We start from the raw sequence: 25,496 nt of genomic DNA, 5'->3' as shown, positions 1-25,496 counted from the left end.
TCCAAACTGCCGTTTTCCTTCTCGATGCAGACGCTTTCTCCTTAATTCTTTCCAAACAGATTTATTAAAGTCATATCTAATGACATTTTCTGCATTTGTTTATATCATATTTATACTGCAGAAAAACTGTATTTTCCAGCAACATGCAGCTCTATCTGTAGTCCACCTGAACAATTAGAAGCTTGTTCAGTCATTTTTCTCTCTGTGCTCTCAGTTAATCGTCTGACCTCAGCTTTGCTTCGTCCTTTTTTCCTGCTGAGAGGTCAGAGAACGTGCTGTGAAACTCAACGTCAGTCCTGTTTGTCCGTTTTAGGTTCTCACTTTGTAAATTTAACAGAGAATTTTGTGGCAGTAAGGGAAGACAAAGAAATATCTCCTCTGATTCAGCTTTTCTATCTTCCTGCTGGACTGACTGTTATTTTCTGCTTCGGCTCCTCAGTAAAGAACACAGCAGAGTAAAGCTTTAAGTAAAGCTCTGACTCATCTGACTGTCAGAGTTTCAGCGCTGATCATGATTTCCTTCCGCACAGAGAGTCTTTGTTTTCTGTGTTTAATGTCTTTTTTTCCTGCTGGGAGCTACAGGAGCTGCTGATGACTCCTTTGTAAAGACTGCTGTGTTTTTTATCATCACTGTAAGAAGACATCCATGCAGTATTTGATTCATAATAAGTGTCTGAGCGATGAAATCTGTAAGGTTCTTCTAAGCCAAACTGAGTAAATGATACTGAAGTTTCCTTTCATTTCCTGCTTTTTATTTTTCTGAATCAAAAACACATCGATAAACTTGGCCCAGTCGTTATTATCCACGGTGGCAGCAGGCTAAGCAGGGCAACCAAACATCTGTCTCCACACCAGTGTTTTTGACTTTCTGAAGACATTCCCAGCACAGATGAGATATGAAATCCCTCCAGTGAGTTTTAGATTTAATTTGGGCTCTTGGATCTGCCTGAAAACCAGGAGGAATCCTCATCAGAATCGGCTCAGTTGCTCCTTTCTGTGCAAAGTTTCAGCTACTCTGCTTCGATCTCCCTCCGGATGTCTGAGCGAATAATCTGATCTCTCATCTGAACCCAGCAACACCACGGAGGAATCCCAGGCTCTGTTCCTAATCTAACTCTTTTTCTTATTACTTTTTACTAGGGCTGCGCTCCTGAAGTACTGTTTCCTGCAGAATACATTTCACTGGGACAGACTAGTGCTACATGATGAGCTTTACGGTTTATACTGTGAAACGAGACATCGCAACACATGTGACGTAACTGTGCAGAGGATTGTGTGTCAAAATGACCAGAAAAGAATGCTGGATTGCTTATTGCTAATCTGACGAGATCTAGAAGGACATTCTGCTGTTTTGGTGTGCTATATTTGACATAATATGCACTGGAACGTGCTAGAACTTCTTCTGGCTCACTGTATCGTGGGGAAATCTGGACATTGGAACGCAGCCTCGTTTTGGCTGCTTTTGTCTTGTTCTTTCAGTTGTTCCCCTGAGCTCATGTCCAAAGGTGACGGTTGGAATGTGACTCAACTGGTTAATCAACAGCTTTGCCCTCTGACTCAGCTTCTTTTCACCATGGTGGTCCAGTAAAACGTCTGCATTACTGCTGATGCTGGGCTAGTTTATCTGTTCATCTCATGCTCCTCTTTCCAGTGACTCATGAACAAGATCCTGAGATACTTACAGCCATCTTACAAACCGAATAGAAAGCAAATATTAAGAAACATTGTGATGGTTCAGGTCCATTTCAGCGATCTTTTACGGAAGCCTTTAACTGACACTGATAAAAACTTGATCTGTTGATGCTTCATCATGCAATTAGCTAAGCACAAAACTTCAACAAATCAGAAACTGACACAAACTGGTGAAGATAGAAACTGCTGCGTAGGAAACAGACTTCTTTATGTGTTTGGATCACTCATTAATGTAACAGCTTCAACAAATGGATGAAAACACATATAGGTGTGGACATTAACAAAAATAAATGTACTTAGCATTTGCAAATAGCACTATAATGAGGAGAGTAGTTCACTTTATTTTTATAGATTGTATTTCATTACTTCAGTTTAAGTGTGTTTCCTGGTGCCCATTTATTTTTTAGATATGTTTTATTTCTAAAACCTTTGACTGTTTTTGAAAAGCAGCTTTATTCAGGCATTCTCTAATAAATGATGATAAATGATCCCATTGAACGACTGCTCCACACAGAATATGTTCCTTAAAGAATTCACTCCATAAACACTATTTCTATGAGTACATTTACTGTGTTTTACTATATTTTCATTCATCTTGTAATAAATCAGTGACAACTCGCCCGCAGGAGGCTTCAAAATAAATGAATAAACACTTTTAGTTGTAGTGCAAGTGTTGAAACACACAAATCAGGTTTCCAAAAACCACAAGTAAGTTTTAATAACTAAACCAATATAAAGATCAGTAAAGCTCAGAAGGTTAACAAAAAGGTTACCCAAAAATACAAGAAGGAAACAAAAGCATGAAACAAACTGAAGTGAAACTGCAAACAAAACCAAAGAGCACAACCAATAACACTCACTATGTGTTATTTATTTATGTATGTTGCCTATAAATGCTATTTATGGAGCTCAAAATGCAACAAAATAACAGAAGCTATGTAAAATACAAATGAAAACAAAGATAAGGAAGACTCTTTACTAGTTGTTTGCTGACCAGACATTCTTTTCACTCATTCATGGATGAGATACTTTGAACTCTGTTGCTTTGGTCAGCAGCTAATCCACAACCCAGGGCAAACAGTTACTGGTTTCCAGCAGAGAACTGTGCTCTCAGAGTTGGAGGTTCCAGCTTTAAACCAGCTCAGTGCACCAACAGAATCACATCATCTGCATAAAGCAGAAACGTGATTCTGAGGTTCTCAACCTGGACGTCCTGATCAATGTGGTCGATTAACAAAAAAACACAGGGAACAGAATAATAAAGTATAGTTCTAGTATATAGCAGGAGACTAAAGTTTCTCCTGCCGGTGTTATCAGTTCTTATCAAAGGAGTGGAAAAGAGTGTCTGGATTTCCCTTAAAACAAATCAACTGATAAAATCTCTCATATTTACCCAAAGGTTCACTTTTTAATAAAAAAAAACATCCCCACCAACAGTGAAAAACCTCATTTGATTCACCGCAGAAAGTGCAGTAATCAGAACTAACACAGCCAGAGGGCTCAGTTATTAAATCCCCTGACCTGCAGCATATTTGGTGGAAATCGGTGAAAGCCTTTTTTATCCTCAAAGGACTCGGTGAAGATCAGAGATACTGACTGTGAAATTAAAATTTAGGCATCCCGGTGTTCTCTGCTTTGAAATCTCTGTGGACATTTTCTACGTTTAGAATGAAACTGTGCAGTAAATGAAACTACACCGGAGAGAAAAGAGGTAAAATACCCGCCAACCAACCTCTCTCTGCTGTCGTTAGATTTCACACTTGAGTCCTCGTCTGTTGTATTCTATACAGAGGATCGTCAGAACCAAACAGCAGCTTCTGATCCTGCAGCAGCAGATGAAGAGCTCTTGTTGTTCCATTCCGGCTCACATTTACAGACCACAAGTGCCTCTGGTGCAGTTTCGAGTTTGTTTTGGAACTGAGTAGGTGTTTTATGTGACTGAGAGCTCTTAATATCAGCTGCTTCAGAGACGGCTGACGTTTAAACGAGCTCCTTTCTACAAATCGGCTGAACTTCACTTGAACTTTAAACAGAACAAACTTTCCTGGAGTGTCGGTGGCATTTTAGAATCCACTTTCACAGCAGCGACAGTTGATCAAATTGTCTTCGTCATCTCTAGACACACAAACACACTGAATGTCTGTTTATGCATCTGAAAGGACAAACACATTACTGTTCTGTTTGGTGTTTGTGATGCATTTTCTTGCATTATAATGCATTTTAGAGAAATGCCAGTGTTATGCTGCTTTGTAATTAAAATGTTTAGTTTCAGATTTTGTCTCGCACTTTGTAACTTGCTAAATATGCCATATACTTGGTTAGAAAAATGGAATTTGCAGTCATTTTGTGGTCAAGGTGTTGCTAAAACATGGTGAATATTTCATTTGGCAGCTTCATATTGTTGATTTTCTTCTCAGCACAGAAGGTTTTCATGTCTAATTTAATATAGACTTGCTCACGTTTCTTCTCTTAAAGAACACAACTTGATTATGTTGACTTTTTTATTGATTCAGATTAAGTCTGTTTACTTTCTGCCTTGTTTGTCTGTTTTCTGATTTGCTGTTTCTGCTTCTGCTACAGTTCTGCTGCACAACGCTCTTCCCTTCGTCGGGTTTGGATTCCTGGACAACTGCATTATGATTGTTGCTGTAAGTGTCCTGCAGTGGAGATGATTGATTTCCACTGAGGGAACGTGTATTTAAAGAATATGTGGTGTATTTGCAGAAGAAGAAAGCAAAGAGGCACGGCAAGAAATCTTTGCTTTTTCTGTTTCTGTCATCTTGCCACAAGCCTATTTATTGTTCAAAGAAACTAATGGAATGCAAACCTAAAGGTAAAGCTGTACCTGTGTAATCCAGAGCTGTTTCTTTATTTAAGGCAACTATTGCACCCTGAAGGCTGTTTTCCATTTTGTGTTGGATGAAATTCAGACAGAAACCATAAAGTGAAAGACTGAGCGCTTCTGTCAAACCCTAAAATAGAAGAAATAAACAGGTGTGTGATTTATTGAGGATGGAAGCATCTCAGTGAGGCTGATTGATTAGTTGTGACACTGCGGACCATAAATCCTTTATTTAGTCCCTACATAAGCTGCAATTCACAAAAGATGCAAAGTGCAGCTCAGTTAAACGCTAAATTTCTGCACTTCCCTCTGAATATAGAGATGTGTTTTATCTCATGAAAGGTCGTGCTAATAGTTCACACGACAAAGGGAAATAAAAAGCCTTTTCAATCTTTGCACACCAACTTCTGTTTTCTTTGTTTTACAGGGAACACAGATCGAGTTATCCATCGGCGTCGTCCTCGGAATTTCAACTATGGCAGGTCAGAGAAGCTCATTATCTTAATGCAACCTCATGTTTTTTAAGATCTTTGATTTTTACTTTGTAGTGTCCTTTTTACACTCATAAATGGTGTTTATTATTTGAATTCTGTGAGGGTTTTTGAATAATATACTAATTTGATGGAGGATTGTTGATACAGAGAACAAGACAAACGTCCGTGTTGCTTTTTGTTTGGTAAATTCTGCAAATTTGCCTTTTAAAATGTGTGTTAAACGTCTGTTTGCAGCACATTGCTATGATTTCTCATTTTTCGAAGTCTGACTCTGTGTCATATATTTGATTGACAGCATATTTACAGGCAGCTTGAATTCAATTAATTGTTTGAGTGACCCTATAATCGAGTGGTTAGAGCAGAAACCACATCTCTAAAACTAACAAAGTTATATCCAACAGCATTAACTCTGAGGCTAAGTTTAGATTCCAGAATCCATTTCCAGTCTAATTAGAGTGACGGTGCTGAATCACACTGGAGGTATTTTTACCTTCCGTGTTTCCAGAATGTGCTCTCTCATAACGAAGCTTTCAAGATAAACTGAAAATATGGCCACAGCTGTGACATTGTTTTACAGAAAGGCGGGATATTAATGAGTGAGGGCACACAGGAGAACAAGCAGAGGAGGAATGACTGTCAAAGATAATGAACATTTCATGAATATGATAATTCTGTTCTCCACCAAACTGAATGGAACTGTAATGTCCACTTAGCTTAAAGAGGAACATTTGCATTTTAATGTTATCGCTTGTTCCTGTTCAGTGTTTCTGTAGAGACTCTCGCTGTTCCTGTACAATAGCGGAAAGCGAGCATTAGCTTTGAGAAGTGGAGGAGACTGATGTTGGAGCTCAAGGTGAAGCATGAAAACTGTCTGTTTATTTGCATGTTTATTGGAAGGAAAACAACCTTTATAAATTATCGACGATAATCGGCATCAGTCAGTGTCTGGATGATTCATTTATGCGGCTCATAATCAGGTTTTCTTTCTCTTCTGTCTTTTACTTTGTTGTGTGCAGAAATAAATCTTTCCTCTTTGGATTCTGCCGTTGTTGGTGACAGCAGAGTTTTGGTTGTTTTTTCTCTTTTAAACATGAAACATTCTGAGTAAACCGATCCGTCTAAAGGACTTAAATCTGATGTCAGAAAGCAGAGGAGGCCTGAAGCTTTCTATATTAAACTTATCATTCAGATGGAGGTGGCATAAGATTCAACCAAAAACAACGAGAAATTGATCCGCTAAGGAGACTTTTTATTTTCACTTATTTTTAAAATGTTTTTATCAGTTTAGAAATATACATTTATTCATTTTCTTTGCCAACTTTACAGTAAAGGCACAACTGGGATTGTGATGAAGCCAAAGGAGCAATTTCAGGCTTGGTAGGATTTCTATTTAGAGAAGGTTGTCAGGCTGAAGGTGTAGAAAGGATTCAGGCAGCTGCTGGTCAGCCTGACAGCGGAGCTTGTTATCCTCGTGTGGGGAGATTTTTCTAATCCAGGTTGGACGGCGAGCTGCAGCTGCAGATGTCCTCCTTTGAATTAGTGGTCTAAAAAGTATTCAGCGACCCAGCAGCCACAGAGAGGCAAGAAACAGACAGAACTTCTATTTAACCCACTTTCTAACCCTCAGGCTCCATTTCTTCCTCCCTGCTGGATCGGGGACAGTCAGGAGGCTGAAATCAGGAGGCTGCAGTCGTCGAACTGAGTCCACAATGATTTAGAACTAATGTCAAGCCTGCAGTCAGACCACCAATCACTTTCTAGGAGGCAAATGTGAGCATGATGAGGATAGAGGCTGCACCCACTGCTGATGATTTGGCCTCATTACTTCATTTAAAACAGAGTTAATGATGAGAAAAGCCTCCAACAGGATTAAATAAGTTACAGATTACAACTAATACGATTAAGTCACAAAATCACCAAAATCCAACACACTGACCCAATAGATTCACGATATTACTGCGTTACCGTGTTCTTACTGCATCTCTACTAACTTTTCATAACTTAATAATAGATTAACACACCGACCGTCGAAATCGAGCGCTGCATCAGACTGAATAAATGCCTCCAGGTTGGAAGTTATACAAGGTTGTAGAGAAAGATGGTGATGGTCCAACCTGAAGTAAACATGCAATAATAGGAACAGTGGCGGTATTGCAGCATTTCACTGACTCAGTATTTAAAATATTCATTTTACCTCAAAGTTGAGTCCCAAACAGTTCTAAAAACTCTTGTACTGTTTGGCTTTGCCCAAAACTGCTGAATCCATCTGATTTATTCTTCTTTTTATTCTAAAATTGGGTCCATACATTGTTTTCAGCAATAGAATTGTTATAATTTTGCTTCTGTGCACCATGATAGTGGATTTTTAAATAAAGCAATCAAGTTGTGATTGATGTGTAGACTTCAGCTTTAAATCAATGGTTTTCACAAAGATTTTCCATGAACCTTTTAGAAATTACATGTTCACGGGCTCTAATGTAATTGAGCTGGTGATTGATGAGCAGTTTCGTGGCCTGTTTTCTCATATTTTACAATGAATTAAGGAGAGAAAGCCTCTGGAGTTGATTCAGAGTGCTGAATTAGTCAATATGTGGTCCAAATACAAGTTGATGGAGGTGAAGGAGGTTGAAACAGACCAGAGAAAGAAAAGAAACTGTAAGAGCTGCCAAATCAATGGTTTGGTACAGTTTTGAAAAATAGAATGCACTGCTGAGCTCAGAAACACCAAAACTAAAGTGGATGATTGCAGAAGCCTGTCCTTGGTAAAGAAAAGCTCAAGCTGAGTCAAAAACACTTTCAGAGAGGTAGAAGCATCATTGTCAAGGTCTATAATCGAGATACGGTTTACTCCAAGGTACAAACTACTCGTTCAGAGCAGAAAGGTCAGATTGCTGGGGAACTTTGGCAAAAGCTGCCCAGTTCTAGAACAACATTCTCTGGACAGACGAAACCAAGATGAACTTGTAGCTGAATGTAAAGGAAAGAATTATTATGCACAGAAACACATTATGAGCCTGTCAGAATGTTAATGGAGCAGGTTTGCTGCTGTTTATTGATGATATGACTGCTGATAGAAGCAGCAGGATGATTTCTGAAGTGTGCTGAAATCTGCAAAACTGATTGGGCAGAGCTTCACGTACAGATAGAAAATGATCTAAAACACAAGGCTGACCTCCAATCCAAAGCTTCTTTCTTCTTGACCAGATATTTAAGCTTGTAATGATGGCTGCTCCCTCTCTGGTCATTGATTTTAACCCCTAAAAACTATTCTCTGTGTATCAAAGTTACATAATTAGAAGTTTTTGTCCATGCAAATAATCCGTTCCTGCTTGCAAATGGCTTAGATGTAACTCTACGCTGTCGTTTTTACTAGAATTTGTGGATCTATTGAGCCCATGCCTTTATTTCCTGCGGTTAGAGCACACCAGCTCACATACAACTCTACTCAAACATTGTAAAAACTGTTTTCATTACACAAATTCAAGATGTAATATTGGAGAATATTGGCTTTTGATCAGAACGCCCCAGTTTTCTGTTTACTGCAGGGTGTAAATTACTCAGTTTTGGCATTGACTGCTTGTTTAGCTCCTGTCTTCCATCATCTAAAAAACACCCCATGTGCATGTTACTGAGGTAAAAAAAAACTATTAATTGATTTTCACCAGAGGGGGTCTTTAAGTGATTTCCTGCTTGTCCGTGATGTCTCTCTCTTATGTCGCTTAATGGAGCCAAACCATCATTTCATTCCACCTGTCCTTTCCCAACTTCAACAAGCCAAAATGTCTGCAGTGGAAAAGGTCTGTTGAACTTTTCATGACAAAACCGAAAGCAGAAAACAAGCAGCAACTTCAGGCGGCTAATGTAAGGCATCAGAGGAGAGGAAATTCAGCATTTGGTGACGTTCACTGGATCCACTTGATGCATCGACTGTGAATGTTTTGCATGTAAATATTCAAAATGATCCTCATATTTGTGAGTATATTGGTTTGTCCAGTTGCTTTTGACCCTGTTAAAATTGAGAAATTTTGGTAAACACCAAGAATTAAAGTTGAAAGGTGACACTTCACATCTTGATTGCTTTATTTCTAATCTACTGTGGCGGTGTGTAGAGGCAGAATGGTGAAAACTGCATCACTATCCTACATTTCAGACTATTAATAGTCAACACAGTGGTCACAGACATGAAACCACTTTACAGTTTAAAAAATATTGTAAAAGCATCTATTATATGTCAATCTCCATGTCTGGAACTGCTTGCAAACTGCTTGTATAATGCTGAGTGTCGTTTTCCAACCTGTAGAGGTGAATTAGATTTGAAGGAGAGGAAAGAGAGTTAAAGGAAGACATCCTTGTAATTACATTTGACCGCATCATCTAAGACGATGGTCTCTCCATTATGTTTGGCTCCTCGGGGGATTGTATGGAGGTACCATGTATAACATCAGCAGGATATTTTACAACCACGTCATAATCTCTTTTTAAAACCAACCCCAGAACCTTTTTTTTTCTTTTTATAGAAATGCAGATTATATCACAGTGACGAATGTAGCTTGAAAATTAGAAGAATAGATGGAGAAATGTCTTGACAAAAGCTGAGAAATATTTTCATTTGTGCTGCACTCTGACAGACATTTGTGGTATTAATGAATGCCCATTCTACTTGGACTCACAAAACATCACAAAAACCACAGTTGTGTGATTCCATATTCATCAGAATTCATCAGATATGAACATTTTACGAAGAGCGCCACCTTAAATCCTCATTTAATGAGGAATATAACATGAACTTTGCTTCAAATAAAGACTTTCCTCATCAGAGAGAAAAATATCCAGCACATTGTATTCACTGATGCTGCCCAGGGCAAACATTTCTGCTAAAAATACCAATATGATCTCCTCATTTAGCCCAAAACTACTGTGTGTGTGTTTTGGCATTGATTGCAGGGTCAAGAATTAGAAACTTACATATTTTCCTCCTGTTGTCATGGTTCCAGTCTGAGGGTGTAATGAAATCATTATCAAAGATCACAGAGCAGAAAATATGCTTCATTTGAACCAAATGCAGACGAACCAGCAGCTTATTATCAGTGATGCTCGAGGTCAGTCCTGCTGAGGTCAACATGTGCTGCACTTTGAGAAACTGTGGCGTGCTAATAATACCACAGCTCTCTGCTCTTTGAATATGAATGTGTGTGCAGGTCCTTGGACCCTTGTTTAGGTATATAATATATCAGTTTCTCCATTGTTTCTGCACCATCTAAATGATCAGATGTTATGACCTCCTGCCAGAGCTGCGTTCAGACTGCGTCTCAGCCGTGATGGCAGAGCTGTCCTTCCCCCTGGGGGGCTTGGCGCTGCTGCAGCAGCTGCATCAATAATCTGAACTCGGGGTCACGAACAACCGAGAGGATACAAGCAATCGTTTTCTCTCTTAGGAGCCACTACTACAATAAAATGCAAACTCAGAACAAGCTGATTCTTTAGCTGAACAAGCTCCTTGTATTCTCCAGCTTTACTCCACCCAGTGACCAGAGCATATTCAGGGATAATGTCACTGAGCTCCACTCCTTGTTCCTGTTTCATCCGTTATTTCACTGCTGCTGCAATTATTTATGTGAATTTATCAGGAGGTTTAAAGAAATGTGATGTTTTACTATGAATCTGCCCTTTTAATGACCCCAAAATGGACCCTGGATCTCCATCATGTCATGTGGAACAAACACTGACCTTTATCTGCTCTGTGGGACTTTTTATATTTAGAAATGCCTGTTAGGACTTACGGTTAATAATTAAGCTCAATATTATGACAAACATGCACTATTGTGTTGTATCATCTAAACAGAAGAAGGCATGTATGGATAGTAGGAGCACTAGTTTATCTCCAGGTCCTGGTCTGTATTTCACGTTCTGTTAGATGAGGACACAGTAGAGGACACAGGAGTTATCAGAATGACTACACTTCACCCACACTCTCAGATTTCTGTGTCACCAGTTTTTATTCAGAACATCTTTTGTCTCAGTGTCCTGATACATGAGACAGATTAAAGCTGGCAAATCATCTGAGCCCCCTCCCCAGGCATACCTCAACATATGGTACATAAAAGGCAAACACAGATAATTATCCCACTTTGTGACAGGTTGGTCTTTGTGCCACAGCATTACAACCAGCTGCCCAGTGTCCTGTAGATACTCTATGTGCCAACAAATCAGCTCTGAGCTGCAAAAGCCTCGACTTCAAGAATTCTAAAAGTGTCCTGTTTTTATCAGGTATCAAGACGTTAGCAGCAGGAACTTTAACTGCAGGAAGTTTGTTTTTTAAGTAGAATTGGGGACTTTGAACTCTTGATCTTGTTCCTCAAACTATCCCTGGATGATGTTTGCAGTGTTGCAGGAAGTGTTTCCTGCTGAAAGAAGCCACGGCATTCAGGTATTACAGGTGTAGGTGTTCTGAAACAGTGTTTGGCAGATGTATGTCAAAGTAGCATGCAGGACCAGAGGTTTACATCGTTCTACCTCCACTGGTTTGCCTTCTTCTCATAATACATCCTGCTGCCATCTCTTTCCAATAAATGATGCACAAGCTCCCAAGAATTAACTAATTATTTGTCAGCTATTAATCACCAGTTATGTTGATGAGCAATTGAGTATTTTTTTTAAATAAAAAAATTCAAAATCATCCCATCCTTGCCTTTTATGTGCGGCTATTTTCTTGTGTCTTTACTCATATGTGCCAGTAAACAGAAAATCTGTGAGTTGATGACAAAACGAGACATGTGAGGACAAACACTGATCTACATTCCCTTATGGAACAATAATACATTGTAATATATAGGAAAATATATTGCATTATATTAAATAATATATTTCCATATATGGTCAATTGCTGGTTATATTTTTCAGTATATTGCAATATATGTATGCACCATATATATATATATATATATATATATATATATATATTACATAATGGCCACTCATTATTAGTCATGCATTAATGTAAAGGAACATCGTGTCTGCTCCAGAGCAGGTTATGCTCAAGATAATAGATCAAAGTATATTCAAACACCCTCCATAGATCAATCAGTTTTCTTGGAAAGCAGCATCAGTATTCCTGAAAATGTTCTTGTTATGAATGGAAGTACATTTCTGCATATTTTAACCTATGTATTTCTTTGTATTTTTTGTGAGTAGCATAAAGATCCTACATCTGGAATTTTGTTATACAATCCTGTGATCCATGGTGATTTATTCATTGACGATAACGTTAAATTAATCAGAAAAACAGTCTAGACATTGTTAATGTGGTAAATGACTATTCTGACTGGAAACAGCTGATTTTTAATGGAATATCTACATAGGGGTACAGAGGAGCATTTCCGGCAATCATCACTCCTATGTTCTAATGCTACATTGTGTTAGCTAATGGTGTTGAGAGGCTGATGATTAGCAAACCCTTGAGCAATTATGTCAGTGCATGAAGAAAAGTATGAGTTTTCATGAAAAACATGAAATTATTGGGTGACCCCAAATTTTTGAACAGTATTGTATCTTGAAAAAGCCTTTTAAACTCCCTGCAATGCATTTTTAAACCTTCATAAAGTGATTTCAGCCTCTACATTGTGACTGAAATGTTATGAGTGCATCAGAATGATTTGATTCCATTCATGAGGGTTTGGCTTTAAAGATTATAGCCCACATAATTGCAAAACAGATAATTCATTCTATTAACATATAAAACATCTATAATCAAGTTCAGTCTAGCTTCCAAATATTAACAAGGATAGTAGACATTAAAAATACAATAGATGGGATCCCTAATTACACTATAAACAGTCAATATTTCTTTCTATTTTTTCTTATTCTGTCACAAGAAATGTTAAAGTTTCACAAAGACATACTGAAATAATGATGTGTGTATTTGAACGTTATGATGGTTTGATCTGGATAAAATCAACTGTGTATGTATATAAACTGAGCTTTAACAAGCAGTCAGTTTTTGGCACAACACTTGTACAAAGAGCTGGAAATACCGGCTACACATCTCCATATCAGAGCTCTTGAGCTGGAAAGAGGGTCGCCTGCTGCTTCCGCTCCTGTGTCACTTTGCCAAAGCCCTCATGTCCCTGCCTCCACTGGATTTGGTCTGTAGCGACTGACTCTGCAGAAAGTTGGCGACCTCTTGGCACTATGCGCCTCAGCATCTGCTCACCCCGCTCCGTCAGTTTAAGTGGCCGACCACTTTGTGGCTGAGTTGTTCCCACAAACTTCCACTTTCTTTATAATACAGCTGACAGTTGACTGTGGAATATTTAGGAGCGAGGAAATCTCACCACTGGGTTTGTTGCACAAGTGGCATCCTATCACAGTTCCACGCTGGAATTCACTGAGCTCCTGAGAGCGACCCATTCTTTCACAAATGTTTGTCAAAGCAGTCTGCATGCCTAGGTACTTGATTTGATACACCTGTGGCCATGGAAGTGATTGGAACACCTGATTCTGATTGTTTGGATGGGTGAGCGAATACTTTTGGCAATATAGTGCATTTAAATGTTAATGCTAAATGGTAGATCTAAAGGCACTGTTAACTGCCAGGTGCTCAAAATCAGTATACCGCTGTCACTGATCAGATTTAGCTAGGCCTAGCTTTCTTCTAAACTGAATGTGTCACCTGGAACAGCCTACAAAATGAATGCATTACTGAAGCAAAGACAGACTCCGTGATGAATGTCACTGCTTTAATAAGTTCAGTTTTATTCCTGATGTATGTGCTGAGGTGCATTTGGGCTGTGATGTGACGGCTCAGCTTAGAGTCTGGTTGACCACAAATCTTTGAAATTAAGTGGATGAAATGAATTGAATGACTCACGATATCCACCTCTAGTCCCAGTACAAATCCAGGCCTCCAAGTTGAAACCTACGTGATTTTTTTGTTGTTGTTGTTGTTGTAGGTGGGACTAAGAATGAGGACATTTCTTTATTGTGCAGAAGGCGGCAAAAGTGACAAAGAATATACACCAAAAAACTGAAACAAGTGAAGATGCGTTCAACACAGTTGTTCTGGAAGCTGCAAAACAGTTTATAGAAACCAAGTCCTAAATCTGGATTTGTTACAATAATTGATTGGTTGCAGAAAACTGACAGCACATACCCAGCTGAAAATGGCTAACATGGACAAAGATGATGTTTTCAGGTGAGGTTCAAATGGATATTCCACTTCTCGCTGCTCACTGGAAACTCTACCTTAAAAAAGTCCCCATGAAAACAGTTGATTGTGTTCTATGGCTTATTCAGAGTATTTGGGCAACTGTTTCTGGAAACATAATTTGATGTTAAGTTCTTACAGTGTAATTATTTTACTGCTTTGATGAGCAATAAACAAATTTCATGCTTATGATCAGCATGATCATAAGCATCCTGTATGAGACTGTATAGGATCTTGGGTGGCAGCAATCACTTCAAAGTGTCGGTCAGGACACTTTACGTGCAGGTGAGTGTAGAAGGAAATAAAAGGAGAGTCCAGAAATAAAGTTTCAGCTCTTTATGAAGTCTGATTTGTACAGGCACACGCGAGTGTGTGTGTGTGTGTGTGTGTGTGTGTGTGTGTGTGTGGTTACTGCAATATATTATAAAGTAAAAGTCAGCACTGATTAATAAACACATGGTGAGCACTGAGATACGCCATGTTAATAAAACTGACAATGTCACTAATCAATCGTGTTCGGTATGCAGCATGTAATGACGGAGATTAGCAAACGGTAAATTAACATCTCAGACTATTGCCTGTTCACGGCTAACTCCATATTACTCATACCATGACATACAAAGCACTAAAGCCAAAGCAGAACACTACTAAGTTATCAACTGAATCAAAGATAAACAGAATCAACATGTAACACGTGTGAAACAGCATAATTTACGGTTCTATAGACGCACACACTGCGGAGAATGAACTGACATTCTCGCCGTGCCGATAGATACGTCTACGATGCATTCAAGGACCGAGAGACTGTGGAAATTCTCATGTGCGACTGATCTTTAGTACACATCCTCTGGTATATTCACGACCATCTACTGATGCCCCTTACCATATGGACTTCAGGAGATGATTGGGGATGATAAACTGTGACCTGCTGGTTGGGTCCTCTCTGCTCTCATGTTTCTTAGATGTTTGTCTCCTGATGCTGCCTTAAGTCAGCCAGTCCATGAGCAGAAACAGAAAACACAGTTTGCCCTGTACCCACTGTCAGGGGCTCCAGTCTTCCCACTCACGTCTGTACATTTGCAAATGTTTTCATTTCTGTGGACGTGATGGAGTTTCGCGTGCAGCAGCGTCTGTAACCAGGCAACCAGAAACACGACCATAGACCTGACAGGGACCGGGCAGGACCGGGCAGGACCGGACCGACAGAAACATCTGAGGTATATCCACTTTACCTCGCATCCGGTCCTCGCTACATAGGTCCTACAAAGTTTAAAGTGGCTGCCGTTAATGTTTCTTGTGTTTTATTTTGCTCATTATACTGTTCTGATGAGTGTGTCACAGACGTGTAGGGAGCATTCATGAAAAAAACGGATAAATCTGCGTCCCATATTGATTCATTACGCACAGAAGGACGCCAGTCTATAACGTTATTAGCTATGTAAATACCAGGCGTAAACTAACCGTGACGTCACCCGTTGGTTTCAACGGCGACAAAATGGTAAATGGTAAATGGTCTGTGTTTATATAGCACTTTACTATACCTGCAAGGTACCCAAAGCGCTTTACATGATACATCACATTCACCCATTCACACACACATTCACACACTGATGGCGGAAGCTGCCATGCAAGGCGCTAACCACGACCCCATCAGGAGCAGTTCGGGGTTAGGTGTCTTGCTCAGGGACACCTCGAACACGACGGGGCGAGGATCGAACCGGCAACCCTTCGGTTGCAAGACGGCCACTCTACCCACTGAGCCATGCCGGCAAAATGAAGCCTGGATTTTGCTACTTCCTGGTCGCTGTTTTGGATTTTTTGGAACCAGTGACGTAAAAAGCGTCATCAAACAGACTAGACCGGAGAGCAACAAGGGGCAGAATTGGCTGAGGACTCTCTTATCCCGCCCACGTTTTGCCGCAGAGGCTTCTGTTGCTGTCTATCAAGTATAGCCACGCCCCCTGGCTCCGCCAACTTTAACGATTTATTTAAAATTCAATATTGATTTATTTTAAGATCGGCCACCTGATCTCTCCTTTTGACCATGAAAACTAACGGGGAAAAAATCCTGATCTGTAGAAAATCAGTCTATCAAATTTTATTTTTTCCAAAAATGAATTGGGGTCTATGGAGAAAAAGCTTTTTGGAGCCAGCCCTAGCGGACGGTGTGATATTGCAAGTTTTTGACACTTCTGGGTTTGCTTCAATTCTGGAGCCAGATGCTACGTCCATTATATATACAGTCGATGGTAAATACCATTATATACAGTCTATGGTAAATACGGATGTGAATCGCATGATTGGCAGGAGCAGCCAGTCACCGGTCACTCACTGGCTTACACTGAAAAATAGTACAGAATGAATTATGTGTTTATGAGCAATTTTGGTTGGATTTTTTGTGCGCAGGGCAGATTTTCTGAGACCGTGTCAGCAGTGCGCAATTGCGCACACGCGCAGCTAAGAGGGAACAGTGACTGTGACGCCACGTGGAATAACGCCTGTGATGTCATTGGTGACATCAGAGCTTATGTCTACAAATGTAGCTCTGACAGCTTTTAAAGAATACAATACAGAATAGAACACCGTTCTAGGACTGTGGGACAATATTCACGACAAATTTCACGTACGGCATATAAGGCTATATTATTGTATCATCATGGTTTCTTGGTTGAAACCTGGAACTCTTATTGTCAGCAGCAAAAACTCGTATTACGTTGAAGAGTACCTGGGAGAGGGAGGCTATGGGGTAGTGACCAAGTGTTTCAACGTCGAAACCGAAGAGGTTGTTGCAATAAAAGTGTACCGCGAATATGTTTACAAAGAAGATATCGAACAGGAGCTTGAGGGCTTGAAAAAACTTCAACGAGTTGATCCCGACCAGCACAACTTCGTGAAATTTATTGAGCATTTCAAATACCAGGGTCAGTTTTGTCTGGTCTTTGAAATGCTGGGTTCACACCTCATTGACTTCATGATATCGCGGGAATGGAAGCCACTAAATGTGGTTGAGATAAGACCCATTTCTCAGCAGCTGTTGGTGGCTCTTGAAGCACTAAAAAACATTGGTCTGGTTCATGCTGACATTAAGCCAGACAACATAGTGTTTGTTAATGCTTTGCCATCCTCGAAAGTTAAGCTGATTGATTTGGCTGTGCTGCTGAGGCATCTAAACTGGCAGAATTTGAAACCATTCAGGTCTCTGGATTCAGGGCTCCTGAGGCCATCCTGGGCCTCCCTTTCACAGAAGCTATAGACATGTGGGCTGTCGGTGCTGTCCTGGCACTATTGTTCCTTGGTCGACCGTTGTATCCAACTGAGTCGGAATATGAACAACTCAGGATCATGGTTCGTGTGCAGGGGCTGCCCAAAGACCATCTTTTGAAGACTGGACAAAAAGCGAGGCGCTTTTTCACAGAGTGTCAAGAATCCTCTGGTCAGGCATGGAGGATGAAAACACAAGATGAATATCAACAGGAAAGAAGCGACAAAGTCACCCGGTGTTCTTCCTATTTTGAGGAATTCAGCTGCATCAATGACATGCTGCACCCTTTCAAAGAGTACATGGACCCCACACTGGAAGAAGACACCAAGGCCTTCCTAAGTCTACTCGAGCAGATGCTGGACATGGATCCAAATAAAAGGATCACACCCAGCGCAGCTCTTGGCCACCGGTTCATTACAATGAAGAACATCTGTACAGACAGACCACCTCAAGAAGTGACTGTCACAGATATAGAACCTGCAGAAAATATCAGGGAAGAAGACCAAAACATGCAAGAAGATCCCTCAGATATCACGGAAGTAAAACCAAAAAAGAAACGTTTCAGAAGGATTCGAAGATTCTTCTCGAGGGTGACTAAGTGCTTCACTTGCTGCTTCACTTGCTGTCGAGGAGTTGATGATGACTGAAAAGAGACTTCATCACAGGTTGGGTTCATTTAGGTCATATTTAGGAAAAATCACTTTCAATTTGATTTGAAAGTATACTTCAATTATTATTATTATTTAAAGATACAAATTTACATTAGCATGGAATGTTCAGTTATTTCAGTTATGCCACTGAACATTCCATGCTTCCTCACTGGCATAACTGAACATTCATATGCCACATTCATATGCCAGTTACAAATGTCTCTGTAAGGTGTCTGTCTGTTTTTAGTGTTTTTTAGTCCTTTTCTATTGGATTTTAGTATATGTTTTTAGACTCTTTCATCTAAGGCTTTTGGAATTAATTTGTAGCAGTGGATTGGCAACTTGAATGGTGATACTTGGTGGATTTGAACTAGGCCTGTCTAACAGCCAAGCCAACAGCCTTGCTGTAGCCACCATTTGCCTTGGGCTCCCTGCTGCAGCTCATCCATTAACCAGACCCAGCCCAGGTCCTGCTGCAGCTCATCCAGTTGTTGCCCTTGAGCCTCCCCCTTCCTCCATCTCCTCACCCCTTCTGCCTCCTTTCTCCTCACCTCTTCCACCTCTGTCACCCTCATCCTCTCTATTTCTTCCCTTTCCTTCCATCTTTCCTTTCCTTTCCTTTCGTGTGTGTGTGTCTGTGTCTGTGTGTGTGTGCGTGTGTCCCCTCTAAAGAATCGCCACCTTATCGCGGTGGAGGGGTTTGCGGGTCCCTGTGATCCTGGGAGCTATGTTGTCCGGGGCAATAGCCCCTGGTAGGGTCTTCCAAGGCAAATTGGTTCTAGGTGAGGGACCAGACAAAGAGCGATTCTGAAAACCCTGATGACAAAGACGAAAGGCGCGACCTCGTCCAGACTAGGGAACCCGGGGCCTCTCCCTGGAGCCTGGTCTGGAGAGGAGCTCGTCACAGAGCACCTGGTGGCCGAGTCTTTGGGCCCCGTGGGGCTTGGTCGGGCACAGCCTGAAAAAGTAACACGGTGTCGCCGCCCGGTGGGCCCACCATCCACCGGGCAGGAATAAGAAAAAGAGCTTCTAGAGTTGACTCGGGTGCTGTTGCCCTTGAGCCTCCCCCTTCCTCCATCTCCTCACCCCTTCTGCCTCCTTTCTCCTCACCTCTTCAACCTCTGTCACCCTCATCCTCTCTATTTCTTCCCTTTCCTTCCATCTTTTTCTTTCTATTCCCCCTTTCCTCCCCTTTCCTTTCCTTTTCAACCTCTCAAAAAATAAAAAACCTAAAAATAATTTTAAAAATAATATTTCTGCATATGTGTGTATCAGATCTGAAGACTTCATGTCTGATTTTGGAGTTTTCAGGTTTTTGAAAATTCCTAAAATGAGCTGAATTTGAATTATTTTCAGGTGATGCTGCTTCTAAATATTCCAAGGATCATTTTCAGAGGAGACAAACGACATTTTTTGTGTGTTTTATGCTGTGATTCGTCCTGCTGATTTATTCTGTAAAATATGATGAATGTTTTGTACTTTTGAAATATTATCCTGTGCAATATTATTCTGTGCACATATGCTGAGACGACAATTTCTCCACAGGTATTTTTCTGTTTAAATAAAATCTGTGCAATATAGATAACTTGTGTAATCTTCATACTTATGTCAGCATTTCCATTTATGAAAGAATCTGTGCAATAATGTTACTCTTATAATCAGTACTTTTGTATATCTTGTATTATTTTGGTTCTTTTTAAAAATTTTGTACTACTTTTTCAAAAATGTTAGCACTATCTTTGCTGCTATAACTATGCAAATGTCCCCCGTGCTGGATTACTAAAGGCTTATGTTGTCTTATCTTCTGAGACATTAGTCCAAATATTTCCACTAAATCTTGAGTCCAAGTGAGTCAGCAAGCATTTACAAAAATATGACTCTTTCGTATCAAAGTAAAGACTGATTTTAACAAAATAATGTCAACAGATGTACAACATAAAATGATCAAATTAGTGATGCATGTTTTTTTGTTTGTTCGTTTTTTAGTTTGACCAACCGAGTGGGTCAGTAGTATGGTAACTGTAGTCACGCCCAAGAAAATCTGTATCTACGTGGGTCCAAAGGATTGAAATCAGGCTATAAAACAAGCAATTTGTTAAATAGCCCACATAAATCGGTATCTGTTGATATCAGTGTCTGACATCCCTAATAGCCAGAAGTGTGACTGTTGATTGTATCTGGGTGTTTCTCATGTGTTTCTGCTGGTTTTACTGAGGTAAATGACCAGTTCAGCACCGCCAGTGGAAGATCCTCAAAGCACAAACCAACCGTGGGTTTATTAAATAGCAAAGTCAGACAGGATGTCTCCAATCCTCCAATCAGGATTCAAAATGGGTCTTAATAAAATACGACTGGCTGATAAAGTTCGTCACAGTTTTACAGTATCCAAAGTGAAAGTTTGAATAAAAAAATGCAGAGGTATCGACAAAGTAAAGGCGAGAAGACAGTTAAATAGTGTGCTAAGGAATATATCTCCTGATACTACAAGATCAGTCTGGCGTTAAAAAAAGAAACAAAACAGAAGACAAGAAGGCTCTAGCAAAACTCTAACTCACCTGATTCTCTTCAACACTCCCCCAAACAACTCATCAATTCATTTTGAAAATAAATGATGGATTAGCTGACAATGAAAATGACATGCAATCAAACTTGACCACTTATGTATTCTCGCCTTTATTTTTGTCACTACAGTGGCTGCTTGGTGCATATTGTCATTGAAGGGTCTAAATATAGTAGCCTGTTAATATGAAGGATGCATCATCGTCTGCTGGAGGATTAATCCAGGTTCATGCATCCGAGTTGGAGACAGGAAAACTTGTTGTCTTATTCGTGATGAGAAAACTGCCTTGCTCTTTTATCTGTCCTCGACACAAACCTAAATTCCCGACTCTTTCTGTAATCATGTCTCCTTTTCTTTTCATGTTTTCTGCAGCTGCTGCCCTTGGAAACCTGGTGTCTGATCTGGCAGGACTCGGGTAAGAATTTTACATAAACACACTCAGAGGCAACAGAAAAGGACAGAAAGTCAAACAGTTTAATGTAGTTTAGAGTCACTGTGGTGTTATGAAAGTGTGCGTGGATTTTACAGGAGCCCTGTGTTTTTCCCACCTAAATAGGCAAACATTCTAATAAACAGATAATTTCTAAATGACTTTATGAAGGTAGAGCTTCACCAGGACATTACACTCCGTTTAGTGAAGTCATTAAGTTGCTTAGTATTAAACATTAATTAAGAGGATGATAAGGATGAGCATCAAGGGGGGAAGAGGAATTGAGGAAGCAAAGGTCCAGAAGGAAACAACAGTGTGGCTCAGCAGAGCATAGAAAAGGGACATCGCCATCAATAAGAAGAGCCTCATTTAAGCTTATTAGTGTGATTTCATTAAATCTGCACACTCTGAACAAAGTGTGTATAACTGAGGAAGTGGAACAGAGGGTTTTGTCGACCTGTGCACCTGTTTCAGATGTTATCATGTTGGTAATAATAAGAATAAGTCTTATCATGGCACAACATTCACATATGGACAGTAGGAACCTTCTAGCAGCTGTTGTCACCTCATTTAATGTGATTTTTACACTCACAACTAGGAATACAAATTATTCCTTTGATGTTCAAGCACCAGAACTACTTGGTTAGGTTTCAAGAACGATCATGGTTTGAGTTAATTTGATCGTCTGTAACTTACCATAGATGGAGTTCATCTGGAATACAAAGAAGTACTTGTTTATGCGCAACTATGCACAGAAATCTGGTTGTAGTAAGTGGTATTGGACTCTGTATGAACATTATGTAAGGATGCACTAAAAAGAGCAGTTATCACCTTCTTTCATAGCAGTGGAGCTGTGATTTTGCACTCACAAAAGTCCACGTTTGGAGGTTGTTGGGGTCGGTGGAGGGGTCTGTCAGCAGACTGTTGTTTTGACTACTTTGTTTTCTTTCTTTTTTTCCTTCAATTTATGTTTACGCACCAAAAGTACCTTTTTGGGTTTTAAGAAGGATCATGTTCAAGTCAAAATGCAATCTGAGATTTTACATGCGTTTATTCACCTGGCCACAAGAGGGTGCCCCCGTCATCAGGGTTATTTTCTGTTTGTCAATGATTACAATGGATGATAATAAATCTGCTAGAAGGTAAAGGAAGTTACGTAATGGACTGATAATTTCCAAATATGGTTATCTATAACATGTTAACACAGATACAGTTTGTCCAAAAGCAAGTTCTTGTTTATACGCAGCTATGCACGTAAAATATTTCTGGTTGTAAGAAGTGATATTGGACTCTGTGACCATTATATTATGATGCGCTAAAACACAATTTTGACAAATACCCACCCTCCTCCAACTGCTATCACCTCATTTCATTTCATTTTGAAATCACAACTCGGAACAAAAGTCCACAGTGGAGGGGTTTGTTAGAGGGGCCAGTCAGCAGGCTGTTGTTTTGACTTTTATTTTGTTTTTCATTTGATGTTATGGTACCAAAAGTACATGGTTAGGTTTTGAAAAGGAACTTGGTTTGGGTTAAAATGCACCCTGAAATTGTATATGCACTTATTAAAACGGCGACAAGGAGGCGCCATTATCAACAGGGTTACTTTCTGTTTATCAATGACCAGAATGGATGATAATGCACCTACTAGAAGGTAAAGGAAGTCACCTAATGTCCTGATAATGACTAAATTTGAGCATATGCAACTTAGTAACACAGTTACAATTTCTAAAGAATAGAAGAAAATATTCAATTATGTGCAACTACGCACAGAAAATTATTCTGGTTCTAATAGGGGTGTTATACTCTGTATAAACATTATATAATGACGCATTAAAACACCATTTTGACAAAATATCTGGCCTCCTCCACCTTCTAGTGGCAGTTATTACCTCATTTAATGGCAGTGGAGCAGTGACTTTACGCTCACAACCAGAAGCGTTCACATTGGGAGGGGTTGATGGAGGGGTCAGTCAGCAGATGGTTGGTTTGACTTTTGTTTTTCATTTCATGTTAAGGCACCAAAGCTACATGGTGAGGTTTCTTGAATGATAATGAATACATTATTATACAGCCTCAGATTTTACATTCTCTTATTCACACGACCACTAGAGGGCGCTGACATCATCAGGGTTACTTTATGTTTAATAGGTAGAGGAAGGCCTGTATGGTCACCTAATGCTCTGATAACGTCCAAATTGGATCATCTGTAACATATTAATGTAGTTTGTACAGAAAAGCATTAGACTGTGTAGACTGTGTTAGTATTAGATTGTGTTGTAACACAGACTGAACATGATGATGCACTGAAACACAAATTTAGTAAAAGATACCCACATTCCTTCTTTTATGTTTTCATTTCAAAGCAAATCAGACACATTAGTGGACACTTTCCTTCCATGTTTTGCACTGTTGTGACTGAAATTAAAGCATAATAGTCATGCATGCACCACATGATCGGATTTGATCAATAAAAGTCTGATGGACAGACGGGAGAACTTGAAGCTGAGGCATCATGGATCCCTCCACATTATTGCAGTTCCTTTTCTAAGGTTCAGTCAGCTGATTTATTACTGTTTTCCACTTCAGAGCCTCCTACTGACCAACAGGGACCACAATCAGCTTTCTAACCTGCCTCGTGGACTAAACCAGCCATCATTATTTAAGTATTAGAAGAGAATTCAGCAGAATAGGAGATAATTACACTCATTTAAATACTAATCATGCAGACACTGTGATGTGGACTCTGCTGCTGTCTTTGTGTTTCAGTGTGATGGATGAGTCCAGTTGTTGTAAACTCCCTCAGCGGACACACAGTTGTGCTTCCTGTGTGTGTGTTTGGGATTGATACTCAGTCTTCATAGGAAAATAAAGCCCTTGTGGCCCGTTTGTCAAGGTGAGGCTCGATCGGACCAGACAACTGAGGGGTTTTTTCATCTTGATAAATTTACTCCAGCGTGTGTGAAGGCCGATAGTCTCAGTCGAGCTTCTGCAGGTGTCCTTCACTGCAACAGATGTGTTACAGCTTTTGTTCACTTCAAACAGGAAAGATTTAAGTGGATGCACATAAACCTGCACTTTAAATGATTCTGTGGTCATCTGTGGCTCTTAGAGCTGAGAGGAGGCTCAGTGGGTTTTCTGCTGAGGTTGTGGGTAAACTTTAGAAACTGACAAATGAGAAGATCCCAGAAGACTCAAATTACAAGTCAACTACTTGAATCCTAAACGACTTTTTAAACATGCTTTCCATAAGATGCTTATGGCTGATTAAGAACAAATCAGATTCCTGTCACTTTATATTTAAGAATGACTGACAAGTCCAGTAAACACATACTAAGACTTCTACTAACCAATATTTTCAGCTCAGAATAATATGATTACCTTCATTATTAATCCTTTAACTGATAGACGCTCATCACAATTTTCTGAAGCGCAACATGACTGTGTGATGATATAAACAAAACTAATACAACTGCTAATAATACCTTTATTTATGTAGGACCTTTCCATAAAACAATCTAACCACAATGCAAAGTAAAAAAAAAGAAGAAAGAAACAGCAAAATTGGCACTTATAATGGCAATTTTTAATTTATTTGTACCTGTACAAACCTGCCCTGATCCTTTGTAATGAACAATAATTGATAAAGGGCTCAGTGGGTAGAGTGGCCGTCTTACAACCGAAGAGTTGCCGCTTCGATCCTTGCCCCGTTGTGCTCGAGGTGTCCCTGAGCAAGACACCGAACCCCGAATTGCTCCTGATGGGTCGTGGTTAGCGCCTTGCATGGCAGCTTCCGCCATCAGTGTGTGAATGGGTGAATGTGACGTATCATGTAAAGCGCTTTGGGTACCTTGCAGGTATAGTAAAGCGCTATATAAATACAGAGCATTTACCATAAATCTGTCATATAAATTCTGGACATTAATTTATCGCTGATACAATATTGCTATTGAGTGAACTTTCTGGACATTAATCATCACATGGAGTCTTTGTCATGGTGCCCCTTTTCTTGCTAAATCCCTACAATGCATTCTGTTTGCCTACATAGAATAACCTGCGTTCCCTGGTTGCTGCAGTAATAAACCGCACAAGGCTCCATCTGGTGGAATAACCAGGTACTACAGCTAATGTAAAATACCGTACTAACAGTGTGTATTATCTCAGAAATGGTATCTGGTATTGACAGGTACTACATATTAAAGGATTCAGATCATATTGAGAGCAAAAAAAATCTCAATTAAGACATGGCTTGTGTAAAGTACAAAGGAAAATACACAAAAATTAAGTAAAAAATTAGGAGAGAGCCTTGTGATAAAGCAATCTTGTTTTCATTTTTTTTTTAAATGTTTTTAAAGAGGACACTA

General features: G+C 39.8%; 1 protein-coding gene across 1 annotated transcript in view; it reads left to right on the top strand.

The window, feature by feature from the left end:
* The window catches only part of LOC110950462 (transmembrane protein 65), a 61,389-nt gene that overhangs the window by 23,855 nt on the left and 12,038 nt on the right, over positions 1-25,496 (top strand). Inside the window, exons 4-6 of the mRNA XM_022193041.2 lie at positions 4,273-4,340; positions 4,962-5,016; positions 21,075-21,117. Of these exons, the coding sequence (XP_022048733.2) occupies positions 4,273-4,340; positions 4,962-5,016; positions 21,075-21,117 (166 nt within the window). The remainder of the gene's footprint in view (positions 1-4,272; positions 4,341-4,961; positions 5,017-21,074; positions 21,118-25,496) is intronic.

The sequence above is a fragment of the Acanthochromis polyacanthus genome, chromosome 12, assembly GCF_021347895.1.
Source record: "Acanthochromis polyacanthus isolate Apoly-LR-REF ecotype Palm Island chromosome 12, KAUST_Apoly_ChrSc, whole genome shotgun sequence".
Classification (NCBI taxonomy): Eukaryota; Metazoa; Chordata; class Actinopteri; family Pomacentridae; genus Acanthochromis; species Acanthochromis polyacanthus.
The sequence above is the reverse complement of the archived record's forward strand: the minus strand, read 5'-3'. Positions and strand labels throughout refer to the sequence as shown.